Genomic DNA, 17,679 nt, shown 5'->3' with positions numbered 1-17,679 from the left:
CGCCGTCTGGCGGCCATCGGCGGTACTGCCGACCCCTGGTACCTCCGCCGTTGAGAATGAATGGGGAATTTTCTTATTCTTTCAATCCGACCAAGAGGCCTCTTCCCCAGCCACGTGTGTGTGTGTGTCACAACAATGAGTTGTTCCAAGTAGGCATCATCTCCTACACGATGCAGGTCGTGGTCAAGTTGCGCCACTTGGTAAGGCCACGCTGACAGCGGGAATAGGTGCTGATGAGCAGTAGGAATGACGGTTGATGGAAAACTACCAAGGGCAGTAGGGGCAGGGGGAGACAGGGGGGCAGTGTCGTGAGAGTAATTCAACCCCTCCCAAACACACACTGCCCAGTGGAGAGTTTCCAGGGGATCAACAACTGGAGATTCTTCAGTGATGATACGAGTGGTCCTCATTTACTTACTGTACTGAAGTCACCCCCCGTCATCAAGCCTGACCATGCTGCTTGGTTTTCAATATCCCTTGGTTGCATGCCATACATCCAAACCGGTCTTCCATTTCTTGCCAAACACTTTGGAAATTCTGTCAGAAATCGAAGTTGAGCATGTCTGCACCACTCACTCTTGTCAACCTGTATGAGACACAAAACGCCGCCTGAACGGCATGAACAGTAAATGGCAATGAAATCAGTGCAAGCCAGATTTTTTTTTTTTGCAAGATGTTAAAAACATTGATTGTCACAATGGCCTTGACTGAAATCCAAAACGTTACATGACGATGATTACATGAGCTTGTGTTTGTGCGCACTCATGTTTCGATGAGCAACAACAAGGCGATGGCTTTGTGAGGACAATCCCGACTCAGCAGCAGCTTACATAACGGGAGTGTGTGATGTCGAGCGGGACACATTGTTACCCTGACAGAGCGTTTCTGTTCAAAACCAACACTGGCAAACTTCCACGGAATCTTCTACTTGGGGGGGGGCCGACCGACAGACCAACCAAACACCGATGCCTCTTAGGGCCAGGGAAGTCCAAAAAAGGAATTTTGGCTCTCTTTTCTTTACTTATCGAAATAATAAGGCAATTTTGAACAGGTTCACCTGAAGGCATCACACAATGCCAACATTTGTCAGATGGGGCCACGGCATAAAAAACACTTGCCGCCACGGGTGCCACCAGAATGTGTCTTTTTGAATAGTGTCACAAAAATGTATGTCAGCTCCTGGCGCCACGAGAAAAACAAGAGTTTCCAGTTGTCGTTATCTTTGTTGTGTTATCTTCTTGTGAGACAGAAACGGCGAGAGTAATTGACGCCCCCGAAAAACGTTTATACCTACTATACTATAGTTGTCTAAATGAAGCAGCTACTGTACAACATATAACACGGGCCTTACAACTATTTGCACTGTGTAATTGAATAATGATGTAACATTATTTAATTTTAATCGCTGGAGAGCAAACATTTTCGTTACAGCTGCACCGTGCAATTGCAGGAAAGGATTTCTATTCTACTGCATTCTATTCTATTCGGGATGGGGTAATGGTAATTTACGAATGTCAAACGCAAAGAAGTGGGGCTTCACACTACTTTGTCGCGTTCTTGACGAACTAAACTCGGGCAAAGGTCCTCCTGTCCAGCAGACACTTAACAAACCATGCCACGCAGCTCCCATTGGATCAACCGGGAGATAAATAGAGACTGTAACCCCTCCCTTATAGCTTCCATTGGTCCAACCGAGGTAGAAATCCAAAACCTCGCCGCCTATTGGCTATTCATCGTTAGTCCCCGCCCCGTTGTTTAAGGAGAGTTTGAGGGGGCTGTCTGACGTCGCTTACTCGCTGCAGCTGGTGCTCGGAGTGTCGCTCGGCGGTCGTGATCTCACGTGGCATCCAGCATGAAATTCGTTCGCTCTATTATGAAGAACGCCGCGCTGGCGAGTCTTCCCAAACACATCGAGCATTTCTCCAAATTCTCCCCTTCGCCGCTCTCCATGAAGCAGTTTCTCGACTTCGGTGAGTGTCGGATCGGCATGCAAACGAGCACGGCTACGTGACTTAAGGAGAATACTGCTCATGGGATTGCATTGGGATATTGTGCCACGCGGACGCTATTTTTGATTTGATTTGATTTGATTGAAGTGAATGTCATTCAATTCCGTGGTGGAACGAATGTGCCGCAATTGGCCGGCCCCTGCATGGATGCTGGTCATTTGAATACAGTATTGCGTCAGATATGACTGGACCCCTCGGGAAAGAGGAGGAGATCTCAGGAATTTCTCTCTAACGTATTTCAAATAAAAATAAAATAGTGACTGATGTGATATCACGCCCACCGCAGAATTGTTTGGCTATCAGTGATAGCAAAGAGAAAGGTGGTGGGGGGTTATAGATGTTGTAAAACTACTCTCGCGATGTTGTCATTATGATACAATTTGGAAGGCAAAAATGAATTCATCTCTTTGTGGTCGTATAATATCTGCAAAAGCGGAAGTGCCCTGAATAAATACCAATGACATTTAAAAAAAAAAAAACTTTTTTTTCCCAGACTCCCTGTTCCCTGACGCTTCCATTCTTCTGTTTTCATCATTCAGAATGCTAAATTGTTCCTTCACGTTTTTCCCGATTGTGTCTCTGCAGGATCCATCAACGCCTGCGAGAAAACATCCTTTGCCTTCTTGAGGCAGGAGCTGCCAGTCCGGCTGTCCAACATCATGAAGGAGATTAACCTGCTGCCTGACAAGCTGCTCACCACGCCCTCCGTGCAAACTGTGCAAGGCTGGTGAGTGTGTGTCTGTCTTGCGTCAGGATTCGCTCAAGATCGCAAATGTTTGCAAAACATTTGCCAGACGTTCGCCGGCAGTTTCAGTGATTTTTCTAGTCAGAAGGAAATGTGTTCAAAATTCCCACGCGACCAGAAAAGTCCATGCAATTGGGCAAACCTTTGCGACCTTGAATGAACCCTGCCAAACTCTGATGGGAACGCGACATTTGCCGCCTCACAATTGTTCCCTGTTCAGTGGGATCATGGCGTAGGCCCTGTAATGGAGGGAAAAAAGAAGTGATTTTATTCAGTGTACAATTTCAAAAATTATTGGCAGACTGCAATTGGCATTGCCTACCCAGTTGCATTTGGGAATTATTTTGCAGACCGCCCCCAAACTACTACAGATTAATGAGCGCTGCTTGAACTAATACAGGAGCAACAGTAAAAAACACACGCGCACCCACTTGCACTCAACGAACTAACCCGGCAAGAAAAAAAGCCTCTGCAGCGGAGTCGTTTTTCAACATATGCATGTCCACTGATGTCGCACACTTGAAATAACACCACGCCCTCTGACCAAATTGTACTCGCTACTGTCGGGTCCGCATGTATTCACTGAAGGGTGGGGGTGGGGGGCCGTTTGAGGAGGCTGCGGAGGAGAAGGGTGGGGGTTTCCTCCTTAGCTGTGAACTTTAGCCCACTTTCTCCTCATGCGCTGGCTTGCATGCTTATTCCACTCTGTTGTGAAGGAGCGGCAATTTGACACGTCCATGTGTGTGTGTGCGTGCGTGCGCGTGTGTGATGTCAGGTACATCCAAAGTTTGATGGAGATCCTCGACTTCCTCCACAAGAACCCGGACGACCACAAAGTCCTTGGAGAGTAAGTTGAATTGCTTCCGTACCCAAAAGAGAACCAATTATTTTTGTTTATGTTATTCAGTTACGTAAAATGCAACTTTATGAGAGTGCACATGATTTAAAAAAAAAAAAAAAAAAAAAAACTGAGTGTAATGACATCATTCAATAGAATGGCAATGAAAGTTGTGTCCAGCAGTTGTGTTCAAATACCTGTTGATTCGAAAACTATTCATGCTAACCGTTACCAAGTCAATGGCGTTTTGCATTGTTTGTTAGCATGAAGCTAAGATGGCTCTCTTTCGGCACAGCTATGTTTTCCCCTCGTCTGTCCAGGTTTGTGGACGCCCTCGTGACCATTCGTAACCGCCACAACGACGTGGTCCCCACCATGGCTCAGGGCGTGATGGAGTACAAGGATGCCTTCCCGCAGGACGCCGTCACCAACCAGAACATCCAGTACTTCCTGGACCGCTTCTACATGAGCCGCATCTCCATCCGCATGCTCATCAACCAGCACAGTGTGTAACCGTGACGACGGGGGACCCTCAGTGTGCGTCCGGACGTATTGAAAAATGGTCCCTGTCTCTCTTGCCAGCACTCATTTTTGACGGCGCCACCAACCCCGTGCACCCCAACACCATCGGCAGCATCGACCCACACTGTCAGGTGGGCGACGTGGTGCAGGGTAAATGTTGGCCTTGTTATTACAGTGTTCCCCGGAAATGTCGATCAACACCGATATCGGTGGTTCGCACTTACATTATAATCGATTGGACAAACAAGTGCAACGACAACTTGAACTGGACTTATGCAGTGATTCTTTAATGTACCACTAGAGGGAGCCCAATTTGCACTTAATACCTCAATGATTAGTATCCCCCAAATTTTGATTGGGGGGGGGGGGGGGTGGAATGTCTTCCGCTGACAACCCAGCCAAAACTGATCTGCTCTCCCCCTGGCATGCTCTGTCGAGCGACTTCCTCATACCTCTTTGATACCAATGACATTCTGATGAGACGAAGCTTTAGCGCCATTTTGTGGCATCTGAGGATGCTCGAGAAAGTGTACAAAACGCCACGAAAAGCTGGGGCAAAAACGCAGGGAGTTGAATTTGTGATTCGAGAACCTCAAAAAGGCCGGGGACAGATTATTCTTATGATAATTATGGTCGTTATTCAAGGGCAATCAATGTGCGTGGAAAAAAACCCCACGAATTCTTTGTGTTTCAGACGCCTTCCACAGCGCCAAGATGCTGTGCGAGCAGTATTACCTGCGCTCGCCTCCGCTCCTTCTCGAAGAGATAAACGGTGAGTGCAACTCAACTTCTGCAACGTAACCCTCGCCGATCGTTCCGTTCAGAAATTCAGGAATCACTCGACCCATTTCAGTGAAGTGTTGTGTAGCGGATGGGATTGGAGGTCGGGGTGCAGTTCGCGCCAGTTGCTCCAATTTGTCGACGATAATCATCACTCGCTCGACTGTGATGTCGTTCCAAGTCCGGCGCCTCAGGCTACGGTGCCTTTCGGGCGTTGCGCAAACAGGTTCAGCTGTTGCCAGAACGGCGGGCGTATGGGCGATTCTTTGGATGGATTCGTGGGAACATTCCAGAGAGATCGCATGCAAGAACAAACAGCGCCAGCCTTCCTCGTGTACACACGAGATGCAAGGCGGACAAATCTTGACGCGGAGAACCGGCCGGGCGTGAAAAATTGCCCAGGAGTGCTTGATGACGTTCAAATGGCGATTGTTGTTTTGTTTTCTGCGCAGCCAAGAAAACGCGGCAGCCCATCGGCATCGTTTATGTGCCGTCGCATTTGTATCACATGCTGTTCGAGCTCTTTAAGGTAAGGCCGCCGACACTTGCGCACAAATACTCCTCATGAATACGATGACTTACCGTGACTTTATTGTCCTCCTCGCGACCAGAACGCTATGAGGGCGACCATCGAGACCCACGGCGACAGAGCGCTGCCGGCCATCCGGGTCCTGGTGTCTCTTGGGGGAGAGGACATGTCCATTAAGGTGCGGAGTACACGAAGTTGCCATTACTCTGCTGCCGTGAATTTTGCCACTCGAACATAAAATCTTTCAAGTGGTGTAAACCAAGAGAGAGGCGCGCTCAACGTCAAAACAAACCGTCGCCGACGTCGTCCGCCCCTTTACCGGCAGGTGAGCGACAAAGGCGGCGGCGTTCCCTTCCGCCGGATCGACAACCTCTTCAGCTACATGTACTCCACCGCCCCCGCGCCGCAGATGGGCCAACACGCCCGACCGCCGCTGGTGGGTCCGCCGCGTTGCGTCACAGTCGCGATTCCCAAAACGGGAGCGGGTTTGAAAGACGTCCTTCCCGTGCGCGCAGGCCGGCTTCGGCTACGGGCTTCCCATCTCGCGTCTCTACGCCAAGTACTTCCAGGGCGACATGCAGCTCTACTCCATGGAAGGCCACGGAACCGACGCCGTCATCTACCTGAAGGTAAGATGAAGTAACTCGGCGAGCGGGCCGCAGCTTTCGCCCGCACATCATTACTGCCGAAGATCTTTTCGAATGGGATGGCATCGCGCGTCAAAACATACGCAAGGGAGAGGGGGGGAAATAAACAGCGAGTTGTGTGCGGCGTGTCTCAGGCGCTGTCCACGGACTCCGTCGAGAGGCTTCCGGTGTACAACAAGACGGCGCTGAGGAACTACAAAGTGAGCCAGGAGGCGGACGACTGGTGCATCCCCAGCAGAGAACCACTGGACCTGAGCAACTACAAGGTGGCCAAGTGAAGCCCGGTCCTGGCCTGCTGCCCAGCCCCCCAAAAAAGCACTCCCGCAGGCCTCCGCCCCCCACCCTTCGCCGTCCTGGACCAATCAGACAACGGCCTGCTCTCACTTGAGTTTTAGCGGTAGCATGTGGTTTTTGCCAGAGACGATGGGAGGATGTCCAGAACGTCGTCGGAGTCCGATGAGCGAGGTCGTCCCGCGCGGCTCCCAGCATGTTGTCGGCTTGGAACGAAGGTGCTGTAAACGACCCCCCGCCCCTGCCCTAGACATGAATACTCCCGCCCAAAGGATCATCAACGAATGACTCGTAAGCATTTATTTGCTTCATTCTTTGTACAGATGGAAGTCATGTGACACCCTCGCCATCAACAGCAGAACATCAACAGTGAAATGTTATTTTTATAACTTCACTCTGTTTGAAGTGATTGTAAATATGATCCAGATGTTAGTATTGAAAAAAATATGAAGACACAAGCGCGTCCGTTTGTCTGAGCACACCACATACAATGAAATGAAGTCTTATCTTCTTGTTTGCCTCCATTTTTTGCGAGTTTGGGCAGTCTACTTGTCAATCATGATGTTCGCCACCGTTGCTCAACTACCACCTCTGTCAGTTAATAGCGAGCCGCTACCACCTTTGGAGGAGGCTTTCCAAGATCAGGATTTTGCAGCGCTTCGCAGATATCCGCTGCTCTTCCTGGCATGGTAGCACACGTTCACGCCATCTGCCTGCCGGGCGTCGAGGAATGAGCCGACGTCAGGCGAGGCTCACTTTACGGTCGCTACGTAGCGCGCCAACGCAGCGTCGATCCAAAAATGGCAGCGGGCATCCAGCTTGGCTGTGTCGCCCACCTCACCGTATGATCGTTGCTCTCCTGCAGGATGAAGAAGAACAAGTGTTGCAGCTCGGGTGAAGCGTGTGAATGTGACATGTGAAGACGGGGATTGTTGGTGATGACACACACACACACACATGCTATGGTGAGTAAGTGTGAAGCTGCAAAAATGTCATCTTCAGCATGACCGCAGATGGTCGTCTCCTCCTCCTGGTTGTTGTCATCTTTTTGCGCGGGACCGAACAGAACTCCTCCAGAGCTTGACCAAGTGGCAGATGGTGCATAAAAAGTTCAGCCATTATGCAACTCAAATCCTGGCAGATGCTGAGCGAGGAGCTCCTGCCATGCTGAGATAGTAAAGAGGTGTTGCTTTTTTGGTGCAGATTCAAGTCTCTATCCCATATCAGCTACATCATCGCTGTTATGTATTGTATATACAGTATTGGGATGATTTTTTTTTTGTTTTTATGGTCCGATGAAAACCGAAATTGAACTTTTCAGCCATAATTACCAATTATGAACAATAAAAAAAATAAAATACAGGTATACTTTTTAGGAATAAATCCGCCTCGTTTTAATGAGTTACCGTATTTTGGAGTTGGTCATTTTGGTGGTACTTAAGTATTTTTTGCTGTAAAAAGTTCGAGAACTAACTTTGATTGTCATTGGAGGATTTTCGTCAGGTGTCCACCAGAGGGCGCAATCGGACCAGCGTTGACTTGGCGCAACAAGTTTGTTGCCGATACAGTACAGTACTTTTTTTTTTTTTTTGTAGTTTTTGCCCATCCAGCTGATGACCACGAAAAGTCTGAAGGAAAAGCCCACTTTTTTCCTTCTATGGTTACGGGCAATCATGGTTGCAGCCCCCACATTCCTCCTCCCACATCGGCGCGGTCCACTTCTCAGTCATCGCCAAAGTATGAAGCGTAGACTTGGGAACGGTGGTTTATAAAAGAAAACGTCGCTTAAAAAAGACGCCCGCCTTCATATAGGGGCGTGGCTTGAGGTGAGCAAGCTGCCTTCCTATTGGCTGAGAGAGTCTCACACAAGGAGGGACAGTTCGTCCGGCTCCAGCTTGTGTGCCAGTGACGGGACAAGGATGCGATTGTAACCTGACATGACCACGTCCGTGGACACCTAACGTGAAGGAGAGAAGAGAAAAACAAAACAAACTTTGGTTACAGTTTGCTACGTCGGAAATGAGCGAGAGGAAAGTTGGCGTCGAGCAGTGAGGAGCAGGGGGAGGAGGAGGAGGAGGAGGAGTAGAGACTGCTCACCTGGAGACGACGTTGGAGCTTCGAGAAGGAAACCTCAAGGCGAAACGATGGCCGAACACGAGAGCCTCGAGTTCGGCATGGCCGACTTTGTGCTTCTGGACAACGTGTCCATGGAGGACTTCATGGCCAACCTCAAGCTCAGGTGAGCGGCCTTAATTTTTTGGCTTGACTGCAACAGGTGCTCCAGCCAATTTAAACCCGCCAAAACTTCAATGGCGGGAGAGGGCGAAGGCCAGTTCATAGTATGACGTCATATAGGACCGACCCTTAAGTCACGTCACAAGGGCACATTTTTGATTGACAGCTTGACCAAGTGGCTTTGATGTCGCCGATGTCACGGTTGTACAATTCCCCGTAGTTATGATTTTCTCTTTTAATGTGATTTAAAATACTGATAACAGTTTGAGGTGTTGTTGGAACTTATGCTGTAAAATAAAGTTTACCACTATTTTTATATCCCTGACTTTATGGAACCCCACGCTTGTAGAAAAAGGCCCAAAATACATTGTTTATTTCTTGATATTGACGTCACGTTTTATGTTGTAAGGTCATTCAAACCACCACTAACAGTTTAGAGTAAGTTTGTGATGTTGTAATTTAGGGCTGGCCTTAAAATAAATGTATGTATTTCTTGTCTATCTAATCTTATTTCTGATTTTAAGTGACATCGCCTACACGTTGTCAATCAAGAAATTATCGTCAGACAATTAATGGACATCCTGTGGGAAACATTTAGAATATTTATACACCGCCAGTTGATCCATTAAGCAGAGCTTGCTCGTGTTTTCTCAGGGAAGCGCGCACAGTAGCCAGACGGCTAGCAGCCCAACGCTGGGCCTCATTTTCCCGCCTCTTGCCAGTTTCTGTCTGCTTGTTTTCCCCTCAGCTCGCTCCGGAGATGGCGTGTGCGGATTGTTATTTGCTGAGGGCGTCATCAAGCGGGAGCGTTTCCCTTTCCCACCCCTTACCCCTGCCGTATTCCCAGCATGTATGCGACGGGGCCGGAGGGCACGGCTGTTTAGTTTTATGCCACAACAGCTCAGTGGTTCATGTCTGGTGACAATCTAGACAGGAAGTGTACCCGCACACGAGCTTTGGTTCACACCCAAGCCTCAATTGAGCGACTCTGACCTCCGAATAGCTTTTCTGCTGAGCGTCACTTCCACGCCCGCCGTGTTGCCTTGGAAAATGGTTTGTGAGGGTGCAGCGGTGCCCGCTCCTTTGGGACAGATGGCCGGCGGGATCAGAGTTCGCTTTCCTGATTGGTTGTGGCTCTGAATGTCTTTATAAGGCAGCGGCCTGCAAAGCAAATAATTACAGGATCGGCTGTTTGTTTTAGTCTCGCAGGAAGTCCCGGGATGGGGGCAGGGCCAGCGGCATCTGGCACAAGTATTCTCCACCAACCGGCACCCGGCGGGGTTTCTGCAACATACTCTCACTTGCTCTTCCAGTCGAATGACATTTTTGGAATCACTCTCGAGACTTGTGTGCCCACGGCCCACTTGAGAGCCTGGAGTGATTTGACCTCTGAACTGTGGAGAGAAGAGGAGAGGAAGGAAAGCCAAAGTCCCACCATCTTGCTCCTCTGGTTTCAAGAGTTTCCTCTCGCTTGTTTTAAGGACCAACTTCCTCTTTTATCCTCGTTCTCCCAGTGATCAAAGTAGTCGCGCGACACGGGCGGGGTTTTGTACCTTGGACCAAAATCAAAACTTTTTTTCGATGCGTTTGGGCGTGACGCGCTCCCATGCAAACTCCATTTTTGCTCGCTCAAAAGTAAGGCTTAAAATAGCTGTATTTTTTTTTTTTTTTGAGGGCGTGGAGGTGGGTGTATATAAAACTTAACTTAAAAAAAACACGCCCTCTTGGGATTTGCTTTATTGATGTCGAACAAACTTTTCCCCCCCGTTTTTTTTTCTGTGTAACAAAATCCATCATCATCACCAAGAATGATCCCTAAATGAATTTGAATTTTGAACAATTTATCTCATTCAGTGCCAACTACTCTCAGACCCTTCTTAACCCTGCCACGTGAAAAAAAAACCCGCATTGGATTGGATGCCTGCGTTGTTTAAAAAAAGAAAAAGGTGAAAACCCGTCATCGGCATTGAATGAGTGAATATAAAAATCCTTTTCATGCAGAACACCCTGAAAATAATTCTGCTCCTGTTGTCTGTTCCTTTGCAGGAATACATTTTGAACATGACACCGCTCACACCAATTTTTTTGTCTTTTGATTGGCTGACAGTGGAGGCTTATTGCGCCACCTGTTGCTTTGGCATGTCTTTGACAGCCCATCATGATGTGGATGGAGACGTTTCTGGTTTCTTTCGTCGCCTGTGAAGACATTTAGTTACAAATCTATCCAGTCCGGTATGACCTTTGTCTTTCCTCTTCATCCCCTGCAGGCTAATCAATGTGAGCACGTGACACAGGGGGGTTTGTCCTTTTGTGACCGGTCTTATCAGCCAGAGCAGCCATGTTTACTTTGTCCATTGGGCCTCCTCGGCAATAAAATCCACAGTGGACCAACGCCCTGATAGCTTGCGCGGGCCGACCCCAATATACCGGTGCATTAACCTGGCTGATAAAGTCGGGATTTGGGAATATTCTCCCTGGCGAAGGATGTCGGTTCTGAACTCAGTCTGCGCCCGCCTGCAGATTTCCTGCCTCTCCTCGACAACAGACGGATTCTTGCCCGGCGGGCCCGCTCGCCTGCAATCGTCCAGTCTCGCCGCAAGAATTTCCATACGAGCCTGCGTAATCGGAACCACATTACCGTTCTTATGTAAACACTGTGTGTGAGTCTGCAGCCCCCCCCCCCCTCCGAATAAGTGGAGCAGCTCAGACATCTCATTCGTGCGGGGGGAAAAAAAAACTCTTACACAAAAACATTGGCAAGAGACTAACTGACTTCTGTTATGTCACTTGTTAAAACTGCGCTTAAGGTGCACATTTGGCTCTTGGATGATGTTTTGGTCCCAAGTGTTTTGAATTTGGGGAACGAAAATAGCTTTTAAAGTACTCTGAACGATAGCTTTGTGTTAATCATTAAGGGTGGGAGGATTGTTGTCACAGGAAAACAGGCCAAAATCCAGATGTTGTGGGGGTGAGGCGTGGGCATGAGACAAGTTGCATCCTAGATGTCTGTGAACCAATGTTTTCAGTGCAGAAAAATCCCCCGGCCCCCCCCCCAAAAAACGTCTGACGCGACACATTTTCACTGAGGCCTTCTTGTTGTTCTTGACATGATGTCACCGTGTAGTTGTGTCGTCCTCGTGTTGGGGGGGAAACGAGCCGCTGACTCAGCACACGCACGCGATCGTCTTTGGGGAGCGTCACCATTATTCTGTTTAATCCGCTGATCCTTTCTGGCTCTTGATTGCAATTTCTAGTCTAACCCCCCCCCCCCCCCCCCCCACTTAGGTCCATGAGTCCCTGCTTCTTTTTGGAAGCCTCCATTTTGATTTTCCACCTTTTTTTTTTCTTCCCCTATCTCACTCTGCTTCAATGGCAGCTTTTGCATCATCCAAGAAGATTGTTGCTGTGTCCTGGGTGGGTCAGTCATTGGATCTGTTTACATGTAGCTCTTGTTTCCTCTACCTGGTTGAGCTGAAGTATTACTTGCTCAAACGCAGCTGGAGACGGCGGTTGTTTATTTATTTTTGGGGGCGGGCGTCACGTGCCGCTCATCCGCGGCGGGTGCGCAGAGACGAGCTTAAGCCCTCCGCGCCTCCCGGATTCCGAACAAGAGCGACTGTGATGAAGTGGAACACGCGCAGATTATCTCCTCGCTCTTTATAATGCTTGACATGACCCTGAAGGTGAAACCATCGGCACACGTGCGCGATGAACGCACGCCAACAATTATAAAAAAAAAGAAAAACGGACTATGACAAGGATTTGGTGAACCGTGAGCCATAAGAAGCCACCATGGCGAGATTCTAGCGTGTTCCAACTGAGGTCCGCGCTCGTTGCAATCGGTAAAATGGAGCTCTTCTTAAAGTGTTGTTGGTTTTTTTTTTTCTCCTTGTGTGGAGAGGCCAAAAAGGTTGTGCTGCACAAAGATAGAAAGACAAGAACGCGCACACAGAACCGCACGCTGCAGTTTGGCCCGGGCGGATCTTTTTTATGGTCAACTTTTGGGAGGCGCTCCAGCCATTTATGACATTTTCTCACCACTCTCCCTCCTCCTCCTCTCTCTTCCATTGCCTCCTACGCAAAAAAAAGGAGACACACTTCGACTCAATTTTCAAAGATTTGGTGAGATTTGCCTTCTCTATCCAACCGTATTTGTCGGTCTTGTTCCCTCCTCACCAAACGATAAGCCGGTCAATGAAGACTCAGGCTATCGTCCAAGATCTGATAGCTCCATTAGCAACACACGGCAATTTGAGACACACCTTTTTAATGAATATGTGACTCCAGTTATTCGATTCATCGATGCGGCGCTCGTTCACTGTACCTCCAAACTGAATTTGGACTCAAGTTCCTGCAGTCCAGACATGCAGTCAGAAGTTAAGTAGTTCTGTAGGCTAACGTTACTCTGAACCAAATATGCCAGGTCTGTCTCATGCCTGCTGCGCGCTACATCGGCCGGCCCACTTTGGGGCGCAGGGTGAGGGTCCGTTTTCAGACAAAGACCTCAGATTGACGCCCGAACAATGGGGCGGGCACACGGCAGCTTCCCGGTGGTGTCGGCGAGCCAGGCCACAATGGAGCTTTGAATGGGGACGCGTGTTAGCGAAGCGGAACAATGCTCCTGTTCTGCTGCGGCTGACAAGGAGGTGTTGTAGCGTGCTGCTAATGTTAGCTCGGTTGTGCCACCGCTACCTGAATATCATGACTGACTGACTGGTTTCTTTCTAACTTTGGAGGATTTGACTGGCTTGAAGAACTTCGCATGCGCCCGTAAGGACGCCTCTGCACCACGTGAGCCGCCCGCCTCCACCTCGGCTTGTTTGTCAGGGGGGCAGCAGACGTTAGGCGGCAGCGAAGAAAGAGGCCATTCTTCTTCTCCTGTGGCGACCAGACGGGATCCGATTGCTTTTTTGGAAGAGGAAGGAAATGGAAGGAGGTCAATTGGTGGTCTAGAGGAGAGCGAGGACAGAAGGGAGGAAAAAGCGCAAACAGCTTTCTTCCTAAATGATGGAAGATCCAGCAGGCTTTTTGGACAAATGTCTTTATTAGGGATGAGTGAGTACCGATACCAGGTATGGGTATCGGCCCGATGACTCATGAAGGATGTTGATACCGGCCCCCTGATACTTGTAGCAAAAATAAAAAAAATACGTGGCAGGGACAAGCACGGAGCGAACATGTCAACTCTCCATAGGTGGGCTGCAGCCAAGATTTGAACCCCAAGCCTCGAAACTGTGAGGCGGAAACGCTATCCGTGCTAAACATTCCAAAGCAAAGGTCATTGTGATTCCACACTTGACTGTGTGCAAGTATTTTGCTCCGTGAGCTCTGAAATGTCCCGGCGGACTCGCATGAAAGACTTTGATTGTCTCTTGGTTACATATTAACGGTTTATGCTGTTCAATGAAGTGGAGATATACTTATCTATTTCCTGCATGATTATGTCCTCCCCCCGAGGCAGATTTGTGTTATCCAGAGTGTCAACAAAGTCATCATTGGGAAAAAAAAATCCTTAAAAACACTCCACAACGTTAAATGCACCATGTCATAAAAAGGGCACACATTAATACTGACACATTTTCTTCTTCATTACGACTCTGGGCTGACTGTATATATCGGTAGTCCGCGTGTTGGTTATATTTAGCAAATGAGGCATTTTAAATTGGATGGAAGTAGCCTCCTCAATGTTTGCTTTTGTCTTCAGGTTCGAGAAAGGCCGAATCTACAGTTACATCGGCGAGGTGGTGGTGTCGGTCAACCCTTACCGCGCCATGAACATCTACGGCCGGGACGTGGTGGAGCAGTATAAAGGCCGCGAGCTCTACGAGAGGCCGCCGCACCTCTTCGCCATCGCCGACGCAGCCTACAAAGCCATGAAGAGGCGTAACAAAGACACCTGTATTGTCATCTCAGGTAACAAGGCCAAGGCGACACTTCGTTCGTCTGTCCAGTCATTTTCTAGGCTGCTTTATCCTCATTGGTGTCATAGGTGAGCTGCACCCTCTCCAAGCTGACTTTGTGGGAGAGGGTGGGCCACACCCTGGACTAGTCTCCAACCCAACAACCATTCACACATTTGGGCCGATATGACTGTTCAAAGAATCCGACACTTGGTGTCATTTGACCACAACGGTGATGAAGCGACACCCAGTGGTCAGAGAAGGAGCGCCACTTCATTTCTTGAAGTCCGCTTGTTCCATTTGGCAGCCAGATAAACTGAAATTATAGACTTCTAATATAAAGGCGGCGCGTATTTAAAGACGCTCCGGGACTTGACTTTGGAAAATCCCGCTGAGTCATCTGGTGTCCCAAGTGAGCGAAGTTGCCACATTACTTTTGTTGCAGGGGAAAGCGGGGCCGGGAAGACGGAAGCCAGCAAGTACATCATGCAGTACATCGCCGCTATCACCAACCCCAACCAGCGGGCTGAGGTGGAGCGGTGAGGCAGGCTGTTATTCATCCACATAAAGCAAGCTAATGCATGGCTAACGCGTAGCAAGTGCGCTGAGCGGCCGTCGTGTATGCAGGGTGAAGAACATGCTGCTCAAGTCCAACTGCGTGCTGGAGGCCTTCGGGAACGCCAAGACCAACCGCAACGACAACTCCAGCCGATTCGGCAAGTACATGGACATCAACTTTGACTTCAAGGGAGACCCCATCGGCGGCCACATCAACAACTACCTGCTTGAGAAGGTAAGGACGTTTGTCAACGGTGTCCCCCCCAGCCTTTCTCTTACCGCATCAGACGGAGTATCTGTTAAACGTGTCGCGCTACACATTTTTCTCACCAGTCAAGAGTGATTTTTCAGCAAGAAGGAGAAAGGAGCTTTCACTCCTTCTATCAGGTAAACATGCGCTTACTTTCAAGGCCCGCAAAAAGTTGAGCCATGACTTGTCGTGGGTGGCGCATATCGCCTCGGTCGTGAATATTTGTGTGCTTTTTGTGTGGGCAAGCTGCTGAGAGGAGCTCCCGATGCTCTGCTGCGCTCTTTGCACGTTCAAAGGGACCCCAAAAGCTACAACTACATCAAAGTGGGCGGCCAGCTCAAGGTAATTGCCGCATTCATCACCGGGACACGATGAAGAACATGTTCCATCCACCTGACATTTTGGGTTTGGTGGTGTACTGTGCTATTTGTAAAATAACATGCCTTCCCAAGCAAGCAGATACTCAACGACACTTTCTGCTACGAGTTCGTAAAATGAGTGATTACCAGTTGTCCCGACTTGACAGTATGGTCGTTGATAGCATCAAGCGCAACAGGAAAATATCTCAAGTCCATCTCGTTAATCCCGCTCCTCCCATGAGCCATCTCTTCTGCTTTCTGTCTGCAGTCGTCCATCAACGACGGCGCCGATTTCAAAGCCGTGGCCGACGCCATGAAAGTGATCGGCTTCATGGGGGATGAGGTCCTAACGGTTTACAAGATCCTGGCCACGATCTTACACCTGGTAACCTACCCATGCCCTGTTTGTTTTTTTTAATGAATTTTTTTTCTGCTTGCTGAGCGAAACTCTCGGTCCCTCAGGGAAACTTGACGTTCGGCGTGGACGGTGACGTGACGTTGATCGAGACCACCAAACTGGTATCGGTGATGGCCGAGCTGCTGTCCACCAAGCAGGACAACGTGGAGAAGGCGCTGCTGTTCCGCACGGTGGCCACGGGCCGCGACGTCATCGAGAAGCAGCACACGGCGCAAGAGGCCGGCTACGGGCGCGACGCCCTCGCTAAGGTGACACGTGGTCATGACTGCTCATGATGGGCGACCCATTTCCTACCCCCCCCCCCCCCCCCCCCCCCGGTTCCAAACGCTGCTCACGTGTTGATCGTCCTCATCGTATTCAGGCCATGTACGAGCGACTCTTCTGTTGGATTGTGGGGCGCATCAACGACATCATTGAGGTGAAAAACTATGACGCCAGGGTCCACGGGAAGAACACAGTCATCGGGGTTCTGGATATTTACGGCTTTGAGATTTTCCAGAACAACAGGTTTGATATGTCCGTTAGCGATGCCACACGTGTGGTTCCTTCCACCTTATGTGTTTGTTTGTTGGTGTCAGCTTTGAGCAGTTCTGCATCAACTATTGCAACGAGAAACTGCAGCAACTCTTCATCCAGCTGGTGTTGAAGCAGGAGCAGGAGGAGTACCAGCGCGAAGGCATCCCGTGGAAACACGTATGCGCCACTCAGTCGTCTCGAGACACGAAATGAGTATTTTATTTAATTTTTTTTTGCTAACATGTTTGGCGTTGTGCCACGCGTCAGATCGACTACTTCAACAATCAGATCATTGTGGACCTGGTGGAGCAGCAGCACAAGGGCATCATCTCCGTGCTGGACGAAGCCTGCATGAACGTGGGCAAAGTCACGGACGAGCTCTTCCTGCAGGGACTCAATGGCAAGCTGGCCAAGCACGCCCATTACACCAGCCGCAAGGTACCCACAGACCCTCTTTTACAGTGCTTCCTCAAAATGACTGAGGAGTCTCAACTTTTGGCTCGAGGACAGGTGGTTCCAAAAAAAAGAATCGTAGGGAGTTTCTCACTGCAACCCATAGGATGTTGTAAGAAGTGTTCAGAATCAGTTTGCCTCTGTGCTGTGCAGTTACCCTACAGGACATGTTAGGTCAGGGCGTTGCAAAAAAAAAAAAAAAAAAAGGATAGATCAGTTGCCAGAGATAAATGGCGGGGGTGTCCATCTTCTACGTGGACACAAGGGGGCGGCATATGTTAGGAAGAGAACGCGACGGAAAGGGATGATGTCAGTAGGCAGGGGGAAATGCAGCGCAGATGAAGCGCTTGGTTAACATCTGCTCGTCGGGAAGGTCATCCGCCAAGGCAGGATTTAGCGTTCAATACAGTAGATGGGAATGGCAGGATTTGATCATTTCTCGTCCTTCGATGCACTCTGGCCTCTCAATGGCTTTTCGGGTTGAGGATGAGACGTACATTTATCTTGGCCGGTTGCCGCACCTCTGACCTGACCTTCAAGGTCATCGGCTACCGACTGATATTTTATGATCCACGGCTTAAAAAATAATGGGAATAATTTGCTCCCTTTAAGATGTCAAATTGTCATTG

At 49.2% G+C, this 17,679-nt stretch overlaps 2 protein-coding genes and 1 long non-coding RNA gene across 5 annotated transcripts in view; 2 read left to right on the top strand and 1 right to left on the bottom strand.

The window, feature by feature from the left end:
- Positions 1-1,793: 1,793 nt before the first annotated feature.
- Positions 1,794-10,613, top strand: pdk2a (pyruvate dehydrogenase kinase 2a). Of its 3 annotated transcripts, XR_015097445.1 has the most exons (13): positions 1,794-1,970; positions 2,595-2,736; positions 3,530-3,601; positions 3,913-4,097; positions 4,175-4,264; positions 4,809-4,886; positions 5,347-5,423; positions 5,506-5,601; positions 5,749-5,859; positions 5,939-6,052; positions 6,205-6,336; positions 6,489-6,652; positions 6,960-10,613. XR_015097445.1 is itself a non-coding variant. In XM_086099222.1 (12 exons), exons 1-12 carry the CDS (start codon positions 1,853-1,855, stop codon positions 6,528-6,530), a joined length of 1,257 nt encoding a protein of 418 aa, XP_085955348.1. In that variant the 5' UTR covers positions 1,794-1,852; the 3' UTR covers positions 6,531-6,873. The 3 variants fall into 3 exon arrangements, 2 of the variants coding, with proteins under 2 accessions (XP_085955348.1, XP_085955349.1); XM_086099222.1 differs by lacking the exon at positions 6,960-10,613 and having other exon boundaries at positions 6,489-6,873; XM_086099223.1 differs by lacking the exon at positions 6,960-10,613 and having other exon boundaries at positions 6,205-6,873.
- LOC147190186 (uncharacterized) lies at positions 6,647-7,935 on the bottom strand. The gene is made up of 2 exons (XR_015097446.1): positions 7,836-7,935; positions 6,647-7,220 (listed from the first exon to the last, which is right to left on the bottom strand). It is a non-coding gene; the product is annotated as an uncharacterized LOC147190186 (long non-coding RNA).
- myo1d (myosin 1D) overlaps positions 8,459-17,679 on the top strand; it is a 23,310-nt gene continuing 14,089 nt past the window's right edge. The window contains exons 1-11 of the mRNA XM_086099221.1: positions 8,459-8,600; positions 14,301-14,509; positions 14,942-15,035; positions 15,124-15,289; positions 15,388-15,441; positions 15,551-15,646; positions 15,932-16,048; positions 16,126-16,329; positions 16,443-16,588; positions 16,660-16,774; positions 16,865-17,035. Of these exons, the coding sequence (XP_085955347.1) occupies positions 8,506-8,600; positions 14,301-14,509; positions 14,942-15,035; positions 15,124-15,289; positions 15,388-15,441; positions 15,551-15,646; positions 15,932-16,048; positions 16,126-16,329; positions 16,443-16,588; positions 16,660-16,774; positions 16,865-17,035 (1,467 nt within the window). The 5' untranslated portion in view covers positions 8,459-8,505. The remainder of the gene's footprint in view (positions 8,601-14,300; positions 14,510-14,941; positions 15,036-15,123; positions 15,290-15,387; positions 15,442-15,550; positions 15,647-15,931; positions 16,049-16,125; positions 16,330-16,442; positions 16,589-16,659; positions 16,775-16,864; positions 17,036-17,679) is intronic.

The sequence above is a fragment of the Hippocampus guttulatus genome, chromosome 19, assembly GCF_054856545.1.
Source record: "Hippocampus guttulatus isolate MCC_2025c chromosome 19, RoL_Hgut_1.0, whole genome shotgun sequence".
Lineage (NCBI taxonomy): Eukaryota > Metazoa > Chordata > Actinopteri > Syngnathiformes > Syngnathidae > Hippocampus > Hippocampus guttulatus.
Note: the sequence above shows the minus strand (reverse complement) of the source record. Positions and strands in the feature narration are given on the sequence as shown.